The sequence below is a fragment of the Pygocentrus nattereri genome, chromosome 15, assembly GCF_015220715.1.
Source record: "Pygocentrus nattereri isolate fPygNat1 chromosome 15, fPygNat1.pri, whole genome shotgun sequence".
In the NCBI taxonomy this organism is placed as follows: Eukaryota; Metazoa; Chordata; class Actinopteri; order Characiformes; family Serrasalmidae; genus Pygocentrus; species Pygocentrus nattereri.
This window is the reverse complement of record NC_051225.1, coordinates 35,918,497-35,938,257: the sequence shown is the minus strand read 5'-3', so window position 1 is coordinate 35,938,257 and position 19,761 is coordinate 35,918,497. Positions and strand designations below refer to the sequence as shown.

The 19,761-nt window shown below is 40.4% G+C and overlaps 1 protein-coding gene across 4 annotated transcripts in view; it reads left to right on the top strand.

The window, feature by feature from the left end:
• The window catches only part of LOC108428475 (cortexin domain-containing 1), an 81,649-nt gene that overhangs the window by 8,751 nt on the left and 53,137 nt on the right, over positions 1-19,761 (top strand). For all 4 annotated transcript variants that reach the window (XR_005131510.1, XR_005131509.1, XM_037545278.1 and 1 more), the window contains exon 2: positions 17,758-18,000. Coding sequence is in view for 2 of the 4 variants with exons in the window: in XM_037545278.1 (XP_037401175.1) it covers positions 17,812-17,991 (180 nt within the window). In the remaining 2 variants the exon portion in view is untranslated. The remainder of the gene's footprint in view (positions 1-17,757; positions 18,001-19,761) is intronic.

Sequence of the window (19,761 nt, the reverse complement as noted above, 5' to 3'; positions counted from 1 at the left end):
CACCTGTGTTGTTCATTATTTAAGCTCTGTGTTTGCCTAGTCTCATTGCGGAGTATTGCCAGGTTACCTGCCTTACCGAGCGTTTCTCTATGTTTGTAGTTTTTTTGTGTTTTGCCCCCGTTTTGTCTTTCGACCTCATTTTTGCCTTGCCCTGTTTGTTATGATTGCTATTTGGTATTTACGACCTGGACTGTTTTCGACTACTCTTTTGGATGTGCCCTCAACAATAAAGCTTGGTTAATGATGATGATGAATAAAGCTCATCTTTTACCCTCAAGTCCGTGAGTGTCTGATCTGACAAGCTTTCACTGGGGCCTACTTTGCTTTATAACACCTTTTGCATCTTCCCACCATTTTAAACAGTACCTTGTAGCCCAAACGTGATAATGTACTACCTTTCTGTGAGGGAGCTTTTTCGAGGTGGACGTCTGGTTCCTATCACCACCACTATGAACAATTCTGACTCTGTAAGTTTCTCTGGAACACAGCATTACACCCCAAACCCCTCTGAGAGGCTCACGGAGACTATTGACCTATACAGAAATTCGGAAAAATAGGTTGAGCTATAAAACAGAACAGTGGAAACAGGCCTTAAACATAAAGGTGCCATAGAATGCATTTATTGAGCATTTTTAATTGTTGTCTGATGTCTACATAGAAGGTATGTGCCTTTGGTCTGGGTGAAAAAAGTCAATCAACACTGAATGTAGAGTTTCTTGCTGAAATGCAGCTCACTTCATTTTTAATATTTTGCTTCAGCCAAACATCAAATTTCCACAACTTGTCCCTCGTACGCCAAATGTCGTCGATTAGTGAAGACATGTTGGGTCACAGAAAGTTTGCTTCCATAGTTTCGAGCCATGAGGCCAGTTTAGTAAACAAGGAATGAAAGCTTAGAGTCACAAATTAGCATCACGCTAACCGCATAGCTAAATCATCACACACTCGCCTCACACTGTGCGGAGATGTTCAGTATTCGCTAGTAGCCTCACGTATATGGTTTCAGACGCTGTACAGACAAAAACAGAGAGAATATGGAGATACACTGTAAGAGAAGCAGAGAGAGAGAGAGAGAGAAAGAAAGCAACAGAGAGTATGAATGAAGAGGCGAGTGAAAGAGAAAGTGAGACAAAGGAGATTAAAAAAGAGGTAGTGAAAAAAGGTGAAAGAGAAAGAGAGCACGACAGTGAAAGAGATATAATGAGAGAGAGAGAGAGAGAGAGAGAAAGACTGTCCCCTGCAGTGAAATGCAAACAAGACAAACAAAAGGGGTCCGGTCTGGTGGTCCCACTTTTGAAAGATCTCTGGTCTCTGTGTGTGCTGAAGTGGTCTCAGCAGATGCTCTCTCTTTAGACCCCTACAGTGACAGATGGGCCGTGATCAATGACATCATCAGCTGGGCTCTCACTTCTTGGAATAGCCACACTAATGTGGAACTGATGGATAAAGATCCTCGAGCTGAAGAAGAGAGAAGCTCACCTAGACAGAGACTCGATTTTCATTTCATTTCGTTCACACTACGTTTTATTCTTGAAGGTTTGTTTTCCAGGCAGCTGTTCTTACCGACCAGTTTCTCCACTGCAGAAAATCGAGTTTTGTCAGTAATCCGATCAGGGTTATCAGTTTATATGCACTTGAGTAATAAGATAATGGGGAAACTCCGGGTCCATTCAAGTCAGGCAGTAATCAGATTTCTGCTTTGCAACCAGCCAACAGACAGAGAAGAAAACGTGATGGAATTCTTATGCAAATCTCAAACTTCATTTTTTTTTTGCACCACTTTACCTGAAAATATGAACATACATCATCTAGAAGACGAAGAATATTTAAATCCTTAATTTCATCAAGCATGTATTTGGTTTCAGCGTCATTCCAAAACGCTGCTCAATCTTCACATGTGCAGACTGAGAAATCTGAAAGAAATCAGAGTAAGAGTTTACATGCCCTAAGATCTGATTACTGAGCTGAAATCCGGCTCTCTTTATCAGATTTCTTGATCGGAGTATGGTGTTTACATGATCAGTTGAATAATCAGATATCTGCAGAAATCTGATTATGATCAATTATTAAGCACATATAAACACACTCGGTGTTTTCCATGATTGGCTATTTCTTTCTGAGTAAATTATTGAAAATATTGTTGGGTTTCTCCTAGTACAGCTGGTACAATGGGCTTTACAGAGTCTCACAGAAGTAATGAGATTATTATTTTGAGAGAAATCATTTTTAACCTGCATGGTCAACTCCCTGGGGTCTGATTTTTGCATATAGTCATAAATTTGTGATAAGATGGGATGAAAAGAGTGACTCTACAGATTCAGGCACTGTTTGAACAGTATTTTTGCGCTGTATTATCACAAAGATATTAATAGAAATTTAATGCGCTGGCACTTCGGTTGGACTGAACTGAATTGCATTGCGTTTGTTATTTTAAAGATATTGGCTATATCAAATAAGTCATGTGACTACAGGTTTTCACAGCAAAGCAGGAGGTCACCTGATAAAATGTTTGAAGACTAAGAGCCACTGAACAAACAAGTGGAGTCAGGTGTGCTCCAGAATAAAAACCTGCAGCCACCCCTGCTGTAAAACACTAGAATAATGATAAGTTTTTATCTGCAGAGTCAGGATGTACCTCCACAAACCGACACGCGAATCTGAGTCACTTTCATATGCGGTCCTAGATCGGATACGTATCCAATTCGTGGCCATACGACCTTAATGTGAAGGCTCAGATCGGAATTCGTGTGCTTTCTTCCACTGCACGTGCGCCGTCATTCAGCATTACCATGGCAGCAGTGGCGAACAGGAGTTAAAGCCTGTAAATGGTGAGAAAGCAGCTCATCTCACCTTTTCCTTTTCCTCCGCCTCGTATTCTAATGAATAGCTGAGAGCTGATCATAGCTAGTTATCTCCTCAGAGAAGCTCATTCTGCTCGTTAGTCTGTTTGTTGATGACCCCACTCACCCAGCACACACACTTCATGTCCCGCTCCCCTCAGGTAGGAGGTTGCGGAGCATTAAGAGTAAAACAACCAGACTGAGGAACAGCTTCTTCCCTGAAGCCGCAAGACTCGTAAACTCCAGTTAGACGTCACTGCAATGGCACTTCATGTCCACTTATTTATCTCTGCTGCTGTACTGAACCAGTGCCCCCCACTATATCACCCCTCCACTATCTCACCCCTCCACTAAATCACCCCTAACACGTCACTTTATATATTATCAGTATTAAGATGTACACCTTCTACCTCGTACTCATGCTGCTGTTATTTGCACCTTCTATTAATTGTTTATGTTACTTTGAGAGTTAACTGGACCGTGGGTACAATGTTTCGTCCACCTCACGTACCACATATGATGCGAATGACAATAAAGCCTTGTCTTATCTCTTATCTATACACCTGATGCACGTGATTCACTCACGTGACGTTACTGAGTAGGATGTGCACATGTGGGTCATTTCAGGACACTTGTTGGTTACATTAATGACAGATTTGAGTCACTTACCTAAACGAGTGCGAAACATCGTGCCGGAGAGGTTGGATTTGAGCGACAAGGCTTGTAACGTGAATGCAGCCAAAGTGGCTCAGGTTGGATTTGAATGATCAGATTTGTGTGTCCAGGCAGCCCTGAGGCACATTAGGGTGAAAAAAGAAGTCAGATCTGTGCCACTTCAACCTGGTAATGTGAACATAGCCTTTCATATGTGGTCCTACTTACTGCTTAATGCTTTCTATGTTTTTTTTTTTCAGCAGGGGTGGCCATGTGACATTAATGAGAGCACTCAGATCAGAAGTCATGTGGGGTGTTTAGTCACTGCTCACCATCATTCAGCATTAATGTGGAAGCAGCACCTAACCTGAAGTTGGTGTCAGTAAATGGTGCAACAACATCTAATACTTTTGCCCTTCTCCTTACGCTAATAACGCACAGCTGAGAGCTGCTCAGAGTAGACCATCTTGGTGATGAAGCCTTGGTTTGTCGTTCATGAACACGTGGTTCATTCCGGCGCTGAAAAAAAGAAGACCATAGTAAGCATGGAGTTCATAGAATTAACCCCTTGAAATCAGAGCCTTATTACAAACTAAGGCATATTATTCATTAACTACAGGGGCTTCAATGCAACCTAATGGAGCTTTTCTCAAGTTATAGAAGTGCGTAATAACATTTTGGCTTGGTAAGCTGGTTTAAGCTGGTTTGCGCTGGTCTGGTGCTGGTTTTGCTGTTTACCCAGTGTGGTCATGCATGCCAGCATCCAAAGTGTGAAATACATGGGGATATGGGGGCTTTTGGACCCACTGAATATCTCCTGACATCCGATACTCTGATACTTACTATGATGTTGTGTTGTCCATTAATAGTGAATAGACACTAAAACACATATTTACTGAAAGGTCTTCTGTCTAATATTCTTAACTAACAAGAGCTTCAGTACTGCCTCGGGGTGGCGCTGTTACAAATTGGTTCACCCATTTGGTCTTTTATAGCCTAGAAACTGTAACTTAGCTTGAGATCCCTCTAAGTAACTTTACACTATACCGCAGCATATTTTTAAATCTGAAAAGTTGCTCAATTTCCTAAGAATTTGGTGGAAAGAGTGACCGTTCCTCATTTCTCAAACTGCAGATAGAAGAGGAGATATGGAAGACATCAGTTAATGTGAGGAAGAGGGCTTTACCACACTGTATTTCCAAAAGAACTGTTCATTCAAACCCTTTTTTGCCATTGCAGGTAGCATCAGCACTGCTGGCAAGTGAGTTAGCAGCCAGCCAACACTGGAGTAGCCAGCCAACACGGGACTCCAAATACAGGGGTATTTCACACAGCGCCAGCATAGAAAATACAATATATCCCGGTTTCATGGTGACCAGGCATGCTAGTTGATGCAGGGTCATGCAATGCAGGTATGCAAGCTGGCTTGTAGCATGTATTAGCAATGTTTTTCTATGGTATTTCGACTGCTTAGTGATCTTGTAACTCAGAGGATCCAGTGACACTCAGGGAGGAGATGTTGTTCACCACAGGACACAACAGCAATGATTTCGTTAAGATGCATTTATTTTTCCTATAGAAAGAAATTGCTGAGGCCTGGAGTTTCTTGTATGACAGAGCGACTCATGACATAAGAGGTTTATTGCTTTGTCTTAATCTACAAGATAAAAAATTGGCTCTTCAATGCGAGTCAGCTCCCAACATTCACTGAAAAGAGTCAACTGAAAGAGTGGATTTGATGGTGAAGGAGACTGCCTGTCACTTTCCAGTCAGATCTCAGTTGAGTCTAAGCATCACACACACACACACAAACTCTCCCATTCCTCCACACACACACACACACACACACACACACAGACACAGACACACAAACTCTCCCATTCCTCCACACACACACACACTGCACACGGCAGCACATCGTTATCTTGTCTGCCAGCTCGACCCATCCTGAACACTGCCGCCTGTGATTGGGCCGTTAATCACAGCAGGCAATTATGAAAATAGTGGAAGTGTTATACAGTATTAGAGCTTAAATGATAACAGGCAGGAAAAGCATTTATCTACCTCAGCAGAGAAACACTCCTATATGATGGAAGCAGCCAGAGGAGTGGCTGACCAGACTTGGACCAACAAAGGTGATAGAATTCATCATTGCCTTAAAGAGCCTATATCATGGAAAAAAACTTATTTCTTTGCTTTTTGAGGGATAAAGGATTTTTGTCCATATGTGGAAAATTATTTTGGATTTGCTATTTTTCTGACGTCACAAAAATGACACACTTTTCCAGCCTGCAGCAGTTTAGCCAATTCATGCAGTCGGTGCCAAAAAAGTTCCCTGTTTTGAATTTTTTTTTGTGATGTCACAAAAACCAAACACATTCACAAATACAGGTGTATGCAAATGTTTAGGCGCCCCTGATCAAATGACACACAAAAATAACAGTTAAAAAAGTGAAATGAGCCAACGATTTTGCCTGGGCCACATTTTTTGGTTTAATTTTTCCCCCCAATATGTTAAATTCAGCAAATAAACAGCTGTTGTGCATTAACATTTGCCAAAGTATCTTTCCTGGAGAGCAGGGGAGCACAAACCCAGGCCTGGAGGTTTTGTAATTTCCTTCTCAAACACACCAGTTAATCCTGGCAACTAACAAATGAGCTGAATCAGGTGAAAACCAACAAAATAAGTCATTTGATGAAGAGTGTTAAAGCTTTTTCATGTGATGTTTATCACCGTTGTCAGAATAAACATTATTTTATTGTGTCTCGGTTTTTGATCTAATTTGTAAGTAACTCCTTGACATTGTGTGTAAACGATGATCTTTTTTTAATGATGAATAGACCAAAATAATCATTTCACAGTTACTTGTGAAAAAGTCTGATTACATTGACTTACATTAAAAGTGAAGTTCACTCATCCTATAAACCCACAGCAAGAATGGCCTGGGTTTGATTCCCCGACCGGGCAACCAGGGTCCTTTCAGTGTAGAGACTGCATGTCCTCCCCGTGTCTGTGTGGGATTCCTCCCACAGTCTTCAAAAACATGCAGTTAGACCAAGTGAAGATGCTACATTGTGTGTGTGTGTGTGTGTGTGTGTGTGTGTGTGTGTGTGTGTGTGTGTGTGTGTGTGTGTAAAGTTTTTCAACCTTTTATTTCTGGATAACTCATTATTTCAAGATAACAACTTCTGTTATCTTAAGATAACCAGACAATTAGCTCATTTTTTATCTTGAAAACAAGTTAAATTTGTTGATTTGAGATCAGAAGATAATTAACTCGTTATTTCAGAATAACAACTTTGTTTTCTTGAGATAACAAGACAATTAGCTTGTTATCTTGAGATAACAACTTTGTTATCTTGAGATCACCAGATAAGTAACTCTTTATTTCAGGATAGCAAATTTCTCAAGATAACAAGATAATTAACTTATTATCTCATGGCAACGATCCAGAAAATTATAACTACCTTATGGCCTCTCTGGACTTCCGTAAATAACATTTTTCCAGTGTATTTTCTGCTGTGGAGCACGACATGATGATTTGAAACACACTAAATGTCTCAAACACATTGGATGGAGCTTTATCACTCCAGAGAACTCAGGTCCACTGCCCCCCTGATACTTGACATTGGGCATGGTGACCTTAGGCTCCTGTTCAGTGTCCCATTCTATTGGTCAGTGCTTTGCTACGAATATTAGACAGATAGTTGTGGAAATGCTTCACAGTCAGTATGTAACTTGGCTCATTCAGATGCATGCGGTGTTCCTGTAAGCAACCCAGCAGGATACTTAGACTCAAACATGATCAAGGATGTCCTTGTTCTTCTTGCATCTTCATTCCGATTTGCGGCATGATGTACCTGCTTTAAGAAACATCATTAGAATGGATTTACTGTGGGATCGCTGAGGGGAGACGTTATTGAGTTTTTCCATCAGGAGAAAGTGCGATGTGCCTACAGAGAGTTCAGACTTTCCTTCCAGGAGCGCTCCTCCTGCACAGAGCGGTGTTTTGTCTTTTTCGCTGCGTGAGTAAGATGCTATCTGGGTGCAGAGTGAAGAGGGCACGGTGTAGGGTTCGCTCGGAGATGAAAGGTTTACTCCCCCCATCTTCGCTCCACAGAGTCAGCAGTAATTCTGCATTAAATTGCTAATGCCATCTCCACGGTTACAGTTGCTATGAGGACATGTGCTGCTGATCATTCAGCGGTGTTAAACTCTGACCTCAACGATGCTATTCAGTCATGATGGGAGAGGATTTGATGCTTTATGACACATCTCAGATTTCACCAGTTTGGTTCAGTTTAAATGCTTTGATATTATTTTTTAACATAATATATAAAAAAACCTACACAATGGAAAATATTAATATCTGAAAACAGTACAGATATATTGTTCACACCATGCTGAAAATGATCAGTTATTAATGGATTATTAAAGCAGTATCAACAAACAGCCTTGAGTGGCGTATTGCTTTTATAAAGCCTGGATAAAACACAACATGATAAAATGCCAATGTTCAATAAATCTCTTTATTTATTATTAATAATGCTAATAACTGAAACAGCAATAACATTTATTTTCTGGTTGTCAAGAAGTAGAATGGTTAAAAATGAGTCCATTAACGGCGTAATGATTTTATAATTCATAGCATTAGTGAAGAACTAACTGAAAACTAACTGGCTTTACAAAATGCTTGAGAGCTGATCAAATGTGAATGCAGGCCAACTTAACCCCTTAAAATCTCAGGCTTGTTACATACTTAGGTGTATTATTCAGTAACTATAGGGTCTACAGAGCAAACTGGCTGAGCTATTCTTAGGTTGTAGATGTGTTCAGTAAAACTTTGGACCTGCTGGTGGGACCCGAACTCCTGTCCACTTAAAGGGTTAAAGCCATGTTTACTTTAATCAAACCAGAAAATCATTAGTAACACTTCACCTGAACCCTGCTACATAATACTGACATAACCGTGTCATAAACTATGTCATGGCAGATTTTGCTCAGTACTATGAAAGTAATACTTCCAGTAGTTATCATGCCAGATGGCATGATGTTTTCTTACTAAATATAATTTATACTGAGAGCTGCTGTTGCATGTTGACATGTTTAAAAGCCAATGAGTACATTTACATGCACTTAATAATCCGATAACTGCAGAAATTCAGATTTTGTCAGTAATCCGATCATTGTGTTTACACGCACTTGAATGATCAGATAACAGGGAAGCTCTGGGTCTCCATGAGCGAGGCAGTAATCAGATTTCTGATTTTTGGCTGTGCAACCAGCCAAAAAGCACACAGAAGAAGACGTGACGCAAACGTAATGTTAAGACTTAGTCTGATAATATGATCATAGATCTAGAAGATGAAGAATGAGGTTTTGCTTAACTTAGAGCCAGTATAATTCTGCATGTTAATAGTGTTGACATTGAGCTGTAAGCACTGCCACCCATTTCACATTTCTTAGTGTAATGATGAATTTACTGCCACCGCCGTTCTCACTGCAGGTTTGTCGTGAGGATTTTTGAGACATTTTACTTTCACTGAACACAGGATGCGGTGCTTAAGACGATTGTGACTGCCTAAGAGGTATGTCAGTCATAATTGTGCAAACCATCAATATCAAACTTGATGTAGTGGCCGGTATGAATCTGTGCGTTTCTACATGTCTACAAATAGCAACCAGCTAAACCCCCCAGATGGGACAGGACGGCAGCAAAGGGCACATGAGCTAAATGCAGGTGAGGTAAATCCTAGGAACTGCTGACCACGAAGAATGTCCTGCTCCCCGAGGTGGACTATCAAAGAGGTCTTTCACAGAGGAACCGTTGCATTATTGAAGCTGATTTCTTCTTACTGGCCCCGTGGGCACAAGCTTTGAATGTGTCAGCCCATCATGGTGGCGGAGCCTGTGGGTAATCAAGGGAAAGGAGGACACAACTGCCAAGAGAAGTTTTTGTTCAAGGGGAAAGGGTTGCTAGGATCCCCCAAGGTATAAAATGAAAGGATGACCCAGTAGTTAAGGACAAGGCACAGCGGACAGTCAAGTTAGGCCCACTTGTATGGCTAATGAAGGCATTTGTGTACAGAAATCTGTCTATTGAAAACTGGCCAAACCCTCAGACTTTGACTCTGCACGTTATGGTGATTCTTCATAGCTGATATAATGAGTGAGAAATCAATTCATTTTGCCTGATTAATGAGGCAACGGCAAATGATCTACAGTCAGATTAGCATGCTTTAATCATATAGTCAAATATTTATTTTCACTCTCACACTTCTGGGCCTCAGATATTGATGTCTGTTGTCAAAAAAGTGAAAAATCGTTTCGTCGAATGAAAATAATAAATGGAGGCAGAGCTCTGGACAGGTGTGTTATGAGAGCAGGAGGAAATTTTTGTTTCACACAGAATCGGTAATGTGTGCTGAGCTCACAGCAGTGGCACTGATACAGTACTAGTCCAATGTTTACCGAAGGCGGTTTACTTGTACACACCTACACCTAGAATAAAAAAAAGTTAAAATAACTTTTCAAACGATCTCCAGAATGATAACTTTAATGGAAGTCAATGGAACCAGATGTTTTTTCCAATTCATTCATTCATTTTCACTCTCACACTTCTGGGCCTCAGATATTGATGTCTGTTGTCAAAAAAGTGAAAAATCGTTTCGTCGAATGAAAATAATAAATGATGTTTTTTACAATTCATTTTATATTGTATGTCTCATATTTTATATTACATATTTCACATTTCACTTATACACACATGTATATAACAGTTATATTTATGCACTGGTCACTGTTACCACCGCACTTTATGTAAATAATGTTATATATTGCACTTCTGGTTAGATGCTAACTACATTTCATTGGCCCTGTACTTGTACTCTGCACAATGACAATAAAGTTGAATCTAATCTAATCTAATCTAATTTTGGGTCATTTCTTTTAGTCCATTCATCATGAGATCTACATACAACATGAGGGGCAACAGATGTGGAAAAACAGAAAAACAACAAAAATGGAGACTCGAGGTTTTAATCTGATGGCAGCGATACGCAAGAATGTATTCAGCATGTTGATCATTTCATTTTAAGCAGGATTAACCTAAAACGTCAGGTGTTGCAACCACACATTACAACCAAATATTACTTTTTAATATTTTTACGACCACTGAAAAACTAGTCTTTGTATTTAGACACTCTTTGTTCTTGAGCTCAAGGGTAGATGGTTCTTATTTATGTTTAAATAAATACACATAACATAACAATAACACGTTTTTCTGGGCTCGCACCACTTGACTTGCTAAACCTACTTGGTAAACCTTGGTAAGCCTAACCATGACTTTTTTTTAATATTTATAAAAGGCCTAATGATATTGGCAGGACCGTGAAGGTACTTGTCATCTTTATGATATACCACCCTTTAAAAGCATGCTAGAATAAATGTCCTTGTCAGTTGTTTCAGAATTTACATTTGTTTTTCTGATGGTTTTGAGATATTTATCTCCAGAATATTTGGTCTGATGATGAATGATGTGATGCTTGTATACAGCTTTTTGATTGGATGTAAGGTTTTCATACATTTATTGTTAAATTAGGAATTTTTGTTTTCACATAAGGAAAAAAAGTTTGTGCATCCAGCTTATGTCATTAAGTCCATTAGTAACACCCATTAATTAATTAATTAATAACAACCCGAAATAAACTTAATACGTTAGAACCACCCTATTAACAATGTGGGAAACCATAGCAACCACATAGCAACACACTAGCACCCACCGAAGATACCTTAGCAGTTACCTAACAACACCCTAGCAACCACATGGGATACTACAGCAAACAGCAGCACCTTAGCAAACGCCTGGGATACCATAGTAATCACCTAGTACCACCCACCCTAGCACCACCTGGTAGGCCAGAGCAATCTCTTAGCAACACCCTAGCAACCATCTGGCATACTATAGCAATCACCTAGCAACAGCCAAACAACCACCTGGGATACCATAGCAACCACTGATCAACATCTTTGCAAACAATGTAAAATATCATCGTAAACCATAATACATTCACAACCACTTGGGAACTGCTTACCCTGCTCAATCACTCTGCATTCACATCTACCATTGTGTAGCATCCCCTCTTCTTTAAACAACAGCCTGCAAACGATTTGGGGGTGAGGAGACCAGTTGCTGGCGTTTTGGGAGATGTTGTCCCATTCTTGTCTGATGTAGGATTCTAGCTGGGTCTTCTTTGAAACACACTAGTTATGTTTTATGTTTATTTTTTTTTCTAAGCAAAGAAACAGAAAATGTGCAGAAAACGGTTGTGTTCATATTTGGATGTGTTTGCTTATTTTCATTTCCATGTGACACTGACATGGTAGTGGAAGGGGTGCAGGTGTTTCTAATATAATGGCCAGTGAGTGTAAGCACAAGGTAAGGGTTTCCAATAAACTGGACACTCAGTGTATAACTTTCTCCAATCAGACTCTTAGAAGAAGAAGGGGCTTAAGTGAAATAATAGACCTGAATCAGACTGAAGTGAGGGTTATGAACAGCGCACTCAGACCAACCCCTCTGCACAAATGGAACTGAAGTAATAAATACACTCTTTATTAGCTTTGTGGAGTTGCCATATGGCTCTCTAACAGGCTGCAGGCAGGGTGGTTGATCGAATAAAGCTGAGTTATGTATCAAGAGGTTGAAAATAAGAGCTTGGCTCCTACGGCACAGTAAAATGAATGAGTACAGATTGAAAACTGGGAATTTTAAGGCCTGCTGGATTGATTTGAGCAGGCAGACCTCAGCAGCTAGGAGAACCGGACTGATTTGCAGTTCCCTCATGGTTCCTCTGTTGACAGATTGTTTGCCATTTAATTAGAAGACTTGCTGAAATCTCAGAGCACACAAGGCTGCGAATTCATACAGCTTATTCCAATTCCAAATGGCCAGCGTTTATGAATTCATCATGTACTCCGTTCACGGTCAACCGTGGTTCTCCATGAGGGTTTGAGTCCAGAGCTCTGTGTGCAGATCGTGACCTGGCAAGAGCGAGAAACTACTAAACACACACGCACACACACATAGCAATTCTTACTTTCATTTCTTATTACTCTAAACATGGAGTTCTTTTGACAGTGCACTTGTTTAAACAATAATTATAGAAATGCTATAACTTGTAAAATTTGTATTTGTTTTAAGTTATTTCATCTACAACCCCAATTCCAAGAAAGTTGGGACGCAGTGTAAAATGGAAATAAATGCAAATAAAAACAGAATGTAATGATTTGCAAATCTCACAGACCCATATTTTATTCACAATAGGACACTGAACACATCACATGTTGTAAATGAGACATTTTACCATTTCATGCAAAATATGAAAATGATTGGTTGGGTCAGGTCCACGTCTACCATTGTGTAGCATCCCCTCTTCTTTTAACAACAGCCTGTAAGGAGGTGAGGAGACCAATTGATGGGGTTTGGGGAGAGGAATGTTGTCCTGTTCTTGTCTGATGTAGGATTCTAGCTGCTTAGCAGTCCTGGGTCTTCTTTGCAGGGTTTTTTTGTTTCATGGTGCACCAAATGTTTCCTCTTGGTGAAATGTCTGGACTGCAGGCAGGCCAGTTCAGCACCACTTCTTCTGTGAAGCCATGCTGTTGTGGTAGATGCAGTATGTGGTTTAGCATTGTCTTGCTTTGTTTAATATGGTTTGCATTTATGGATTGCATGGTGAACAGACTGTGATTTCTGGAAGCCCATGCAGTGATTTCCAGTACTGAATCATGCCTGTTTTTAACGTGGTGCCGCCTGAGGGCCCGACGATCACAAGCATCCGATACTGACAGTCGGCCTTGTCCTTTATGTACAGCAACAGCACACAAGGGGCAGTTTCTCCAGGTTCAATGAATCTTTTGATGACATCATGTAGTGTACATGGTGAGATACCCAAAGTCTTTGCAATTTAATGTGAGGAACATTTCGCTCAAAATTGTTCCACAATTTTAATTGGAGTTTTTTGCAGTTTGGTGAAACTCTGCTTGCTTCTGAGAGACTCTGTCTCTCTAAAATGCAATGCACTTTTTATATCCAGTCAAAAAACAGTTCGTTCATGGTTAATTTTCATGCTTCCATTATTAAGGCCAATCATAGTTCAAATAAAATAACGTAGCTGACTAGTTGGTATCTAAGATGAGGTGTTGGCTAACCCTGATTCATTTGCTAATGATAAGTCGTGTTATAGACTACAGCAAATGCTACTTTATTTGATTTGAGCTTTCCTCAATTAGTTTGTTTCAGTGTTGGACAAAATTTCTTTCCTGCTTGGACAGCATTTCTGTCCCTCCCCCCAAGAAAAATACCACTTAGGCCTCCAACATGTTCGGAAAAGGCCTTCTTCTTCTTTCAGCTGCTCCCTTTAGTGGTCACCTTCTCTGAGGTCTACCTCTTCTCCTTCCACCCGGCAGCTCCATCTCCAACATTCTTTGCCCAATATATCCACTATTCCTCCTCAACACATGTCCAAACCATCTCAACCTGGCCTCTCTGGCTTTATCTCCAAACTGCTCCACCTTCACTGTCCCTCTGATCTGCTCATTTCCTTTAGGAAACCAGTCATTAGGGGTGTACTTTGTGTACTTCTGGTGCTGGTCCCAAGCCCGGATAAATGGTAAGGGTTGCGTCAGGAAGGATCACAAATATGTTCGGAAAAGGCCTAATGTTCTAAATTTCCCAAGGTATATTAATGAATGTAGACCTGTTTACTTTTCTGTCAGTGGAGGCCATTCATAATCCATCGGCACCCTGGGTAATGTATTTTTAAGCCTTGAATTTGAAGTGCTGTGATGTGGACAACATTATTGGCAGTTTGAGGTCATGGTGAGTCAAAATGCCTCAATGTTATTCTATATTTAATCCCAGGTTGAGCTTTCTCCAGAAGATCTTCGATTTCATCATCAAGCTGAATAGAAAACAGGCAGCAAACAGTTCGCTTCTTATGAAGGCAACCAGAGCATCAGCTAGAGGTTTTATTTTGCAACTAATGCTGACATTTCTGCATATGCATGAGAGATTGAGTGGGGTGGAGTCGAATCTCAAGTTATTTACATGTTGGGAATGCATGCCATTTTCACAAAAGATAAAAGACACAATGTGCTTTAAAGAACTGTAATTCTATAGAACTCTGCATGATAACGGTGAACAATGACACTGTGTACGAACCAGGGGTGTGTTAATATGATACGTTCCTGTTATGATATTAGGGACCAAAGTTATAAAAGTTCTAAGTACAAGCCCAAAACAGTTGGGACACCGTGCAGAATGTAAATAAAATTAGAATGCAATGATATGCAAGTGGAAAGTACTGCAAAGACAACATATCAAATGTTAAAACAGAATTTTATTTATTTATTTATTTATTTTAACATGGTCCAAAAAGGCTGGGACGGGGGCATCTTTACCACTGTGTTTCATCACCTCTTATTTTAACACTCTGTAAGTGTTTGGGAACTGAGGAGACCAATTGCTGTAGTTTTGCAAGTGAAATGTTTTCCCATTTTTGTTTGATTTAGGATTTCAGCTGCTCTACAGTTCAGGGTCTCCTTTGTTGTTTATTTCATGTCACAGGGTGTCAAATGTTCTCATTGGGTAACAGATTTGGACTGCAGGCAGGTCAGTTTAACACCTGGACTCCTTTAATACAGAGCAATGCTGCTGTAATACATGCAGAATGGGGTTTTACATTGTCTTACTGAAAAAAGCAAGGCATTCCCTGAAAAAGACATAGCTGTCACGATCGCCCCTCCCGGTCTTCCATGTGCTTTTGTTTTGTTTGGTCTTGTATTGTATTGTTTAGCATCGTTCTTCCGGCCTCCGTTGTTTGTTTTTCCTGTGTTCATTTTCGTTATGTCTGTCCCTCGTTCTCTCCGTGTTGGCTCGTTGACCCTGGACTGTCTAGACCCTGATATTGGATTTGCCTTTAATAAATTTCGCTTCTCTCAGTGTATGCGTCTGCCTCGTCATCACTCCCCCACATTACAACAGTCTGGATGGCAGCATATGTTGCCAAAACATGTATATATCAGCATTGTTCGGCTGTTCAGCATTAATGGTGCCTTCACAGATGTGCACGTCACCCACGCCATGTGCTCTAATGCACCCTTATACCATCATGAATACTGGCTTTTAAACTGTGCACTGATGACAAGCTGAGTGGTCTTTAGTCCAGAAAACGCAGTGTTCATGAAAGAAATTAAAATGTTGATTTTTCGGACCACAGGACACTTCGCCTCAGTCCATCTTAAATGAGCTCGGGCCCAGAGAAGGTGGCAGCATTCCTGTATCCTGTTTGTATATAGTTTCTTCTTTGGGTTTTAGAGTTTTAACTTGCATCTGTGGATGCAGCGACAAACTGTTCCAGTGTTTTTCTGACGTGTTTCTGAGTCTATGCAAGTCATGTCTGTTTTAATGCAGTGCCGCCTGAGGCCCCAAAGATCACAGCCAGTAAATACTGATTTTTAGCCTTTTCCCTTGCATACAGACATTTCTCCAGATTCTCTGACGCCCAGCGTCCCATGGAAATGGAGTTGTATAATTGCACTGTTAGAATATACTGAATATGTTTACAAAACACTAATTTGTACATCTGCTAGCAATGAGTGGAGCTGAAACTCCTAAATTCAATAAAAAGCAGGTGTGTCCACATACTTTTGGCTATAATGAAATTAAAGTCAGTATATCAAATGGCAGAAAACCTGAGCAAATTCATTATTAACTACACAAAGTAATGTGACTGACTTAAATTTAATCGAAAACAACCCCATCTTTACTGTACAAGCATTTTGTTACTTTATTTCTACAGTATTTTATTATGAGCTACAATATCTGTAACATTTCTAGCACCAGTGCTACCTCCTCAAAGTTTAGGTACAGCCGTAAGTATCACAAATATAGTAATTCTCTGTGGTCAGATGAGCTATGAGCAAATTCATCTGCACTGTACATACTTAACATGAAAAAAGTGTTCAGCTTCTTAACACAGTGACTACATCACTTCACCTCTTGCTGGATGTTTATGGCTTGAGTCATGCTGTAATCGATTTGTCCTCCTTTACAACACTGGCCCCGGACTGTGCTGCCCTCAGTGAGAGGGCAATGTGCTCCCATTGTGTCCGTTCCAGGTTCTGGCTCTGACCCTTTGCTTGTTTTTCTCTGCCAAGTCTGAGACAAGTTCCAGCCAAGCATGGCCCACTGGTCTCTCTGATCCGTAGACCTCCTGTGGTGTGGTTTTAAGTTTGTACTAATTCAAAGAGGTTAGATTGCATTGTGAGAACAACTATTAATCACATTTTCAGAATATCCACTTTCAGACATATTGGTCGTCTGAAGTTTACTCAGGCAAGGGCCTACCCAAATTGATCACAGGCCTACCAATCAAATAGGGATAGAATATTTATTTATTTGTTTGTTATTCATCTTAATATTTTTAAGATAACGAAATTTGATTTGCTGCCTGTGAGTGCTGTCACTGTTTTATGGCCAATCAAATCATTATGTTCTGTCAAACATGGTGGAGGTAGTATTATGGCATGTATGGCTGCCAGTGGAATTGGGTCACTGGTGTTTATTGATGATGTAACTGCTGACAGAGGAAGAATACAGAGATACACTTTAATCTAAAGTCCAAGTCATTCAAAATGTGTTTTCAACTCTGAAGCAATTCAGTAGAATGATCCATAACCATTCTTCACACTGTGATATTATAGACCAGGATGATTAGGTTCAGATTTTGATTTGATTTAGGTTTGCTGTGTTGTTCTGTATTGTTTGAGATACTTAGTTTGAAGCAAGTTTGCTAGGATGGCATGCTGCACAGTGCTAATTGCTAAGTAGCGATGAGCTTCCATTACTTGTTAGCTGCATGAGCCTTGTAGCTCCAGTGCAAAACTGAAAGAAGCAAACTTCAGATGCCAAATATGTCCTGGCTGATAGTCCATATTAGAGGTAAGAAGGGAATTGTGTAGATTAACTTTTGCCTGAGCAAGAACTTCAGTCACGTTGCAACCATGAAACACTGGAATGTTTCCTCTGATGCTGAGTGAGTGTAGCCTGACCTGCACATGATTTTGAAGAAAAAGACTCGTAAATAGAAGCTATTGATGATACTGACTGATCCTCACAGCACTACTGGTAATTTGCACGTAGGACATTATGGAAGAGATGTGAGATACACCTCTCTCTCTCTCTCTCTCTCTCGCTTTCAGATAAGCAATCAGGATGGTAGCAGTGGTCCGGATCGATGTGGATAGACCGAAGCGATGGAGGAGACTACGCCAGACCCAGCCTTTGTGGACGTGGATCAGGGCCTGACTCTGGCATGCATCGCCTTCCTCTGCCTGCTGCTAGTGGCCATGATCATCCGCTGTGCCAAAGTCATCATGGACCCCTACAGCGCCATCCCCACCTCCACCTGGGAGGAACAACACTTGGACGACTAGCAGGCACAGGTACACACAGTCCTCCTGAAGATCTGGACTTTTGTAGTCAGTTACAAACACACATACATTGCCAGTGAAAAGTTTTTTGTTATTGTGAAAAGCAGGGATCAATGAAAGGCTTTGTGGAACTCCTAACATAGAGTTATAACTCAAAGTCCCATGGTATTTACAGTCAGGCCCATAAGTATTTTTGGTCATTTTGCCTCGGTACACCACCACAATAGATTTGAAAGGAAGCATTTAAGGTGTGATTGAAGTGTAGACTTTCAGGTTTAATTCAAGTAGTTTAACAAGAATATTGCATTAACTGTTTGGGAATTACAGCAATTTTTACATAGTCCTTCCATTTTCACACACTCAAAAGTATCTGGTAGCTGTTCGCTGTTCACAGGAACTCTCAATATGCAATCCAAAGAGGTGTCGGTGCAAATAAAAGGGGCTGTCATTACAGAACGAACAAAACAAACCTATCAGATAGATAGCACAAACTTCAGGGGTTACCAAATCAACAATTTGGTACATTCTTTAAAAGAAGGAGTACACAAGCTCAGCAACATCGAAAAAGAACTAAAGTAGATGATGCCAGAATTCTTTCTGCAGTGAAGAAAAACCCCTTCAGAACATCTAGTCTAGTCAAAGACATTCTATAGGAGGTTAGTGTATTATTGTCAAAGTCTACATTCAAAGACTGCTTTCATAAATCCAAATACAGAGAGTTTATCTCAAGACACAAACCCCTGGTGACGTGCAATGTCACGATTGGCCCCTTGCCATGTGCTTTTGTTTTGGCTTTGGTCTGGTCCATGTGCTTTTGTTTTGATTCCTTCCTGGTCTTGCCCCCTTGTTTCCAGACCTTGCCCTTGATTGTTTTCACCTGTTACCCTCTTGTTAACCACATGTGTCTCGTTACCTGTCCCTGTATTTAAACCTGTGTTTTCCCTAGTCTCTCACTGGTCTTTGTTTGTGCTGTTTGAATTGTTCGATCCTGTATTGTATGTTTGATATTTGTTTCTTCCGACCTCCGTTGTTTGTTTATCCTGTATTTCTTTTGTCATGTCTGTTCCCCATTCAATCCGTGTTGGCTCTCTGACCATGGACCGTTTTGACCCTGAATCTGGATTTGCCCCGAATAAATCTCACTTCTTTTCGCATATGCGTCCGCCTCATCATCGCTCCACCGCGTTACATTCAAGAACAGAAAGGCCAGATTAGACTTTTCTAGAATACATATTTCAAAAGCCTGCCCAGATCTGGAACAAGATTCTTTGGACAGATGAAACCAAGATTAACTTGGACCAGAAGCACAGTGACAGAAGAGTGTGCAGGAAGGAAAGGAAGGGCACATGATCCGAAACATACTGTCAAACATAGTGTGTGCAGTATTATAACATGGACATGTATGGCTGCCAATGGGACCGGGTCACTGGTGTTTACTGAAGATGTGTCTACTGATAGAGGAAGCAGGATGAATTCTGTAGTGTACAGAGCTATACTTTCTGCTTAGATTCGGTCAAATGCTACAAAACTCATCGGGCAGTGCTGGATAATGACCCAAAACATACTACAAAAGCAACACGAGAGCTTCTTAAGTCAAATAAATGGAATGTTCATAAATGGCAGGGCCATTAATCATAAAGGATTTGCATCCTAATATAAAACATAATCCTTGTATTTATATTAGATTAGTTTGTCCAATTACTTTTGAGCCTGTGAAAATGGAGGGACTATATAAAATGGCTGTAATTCCTGAACAATTAATGCAGTATTACT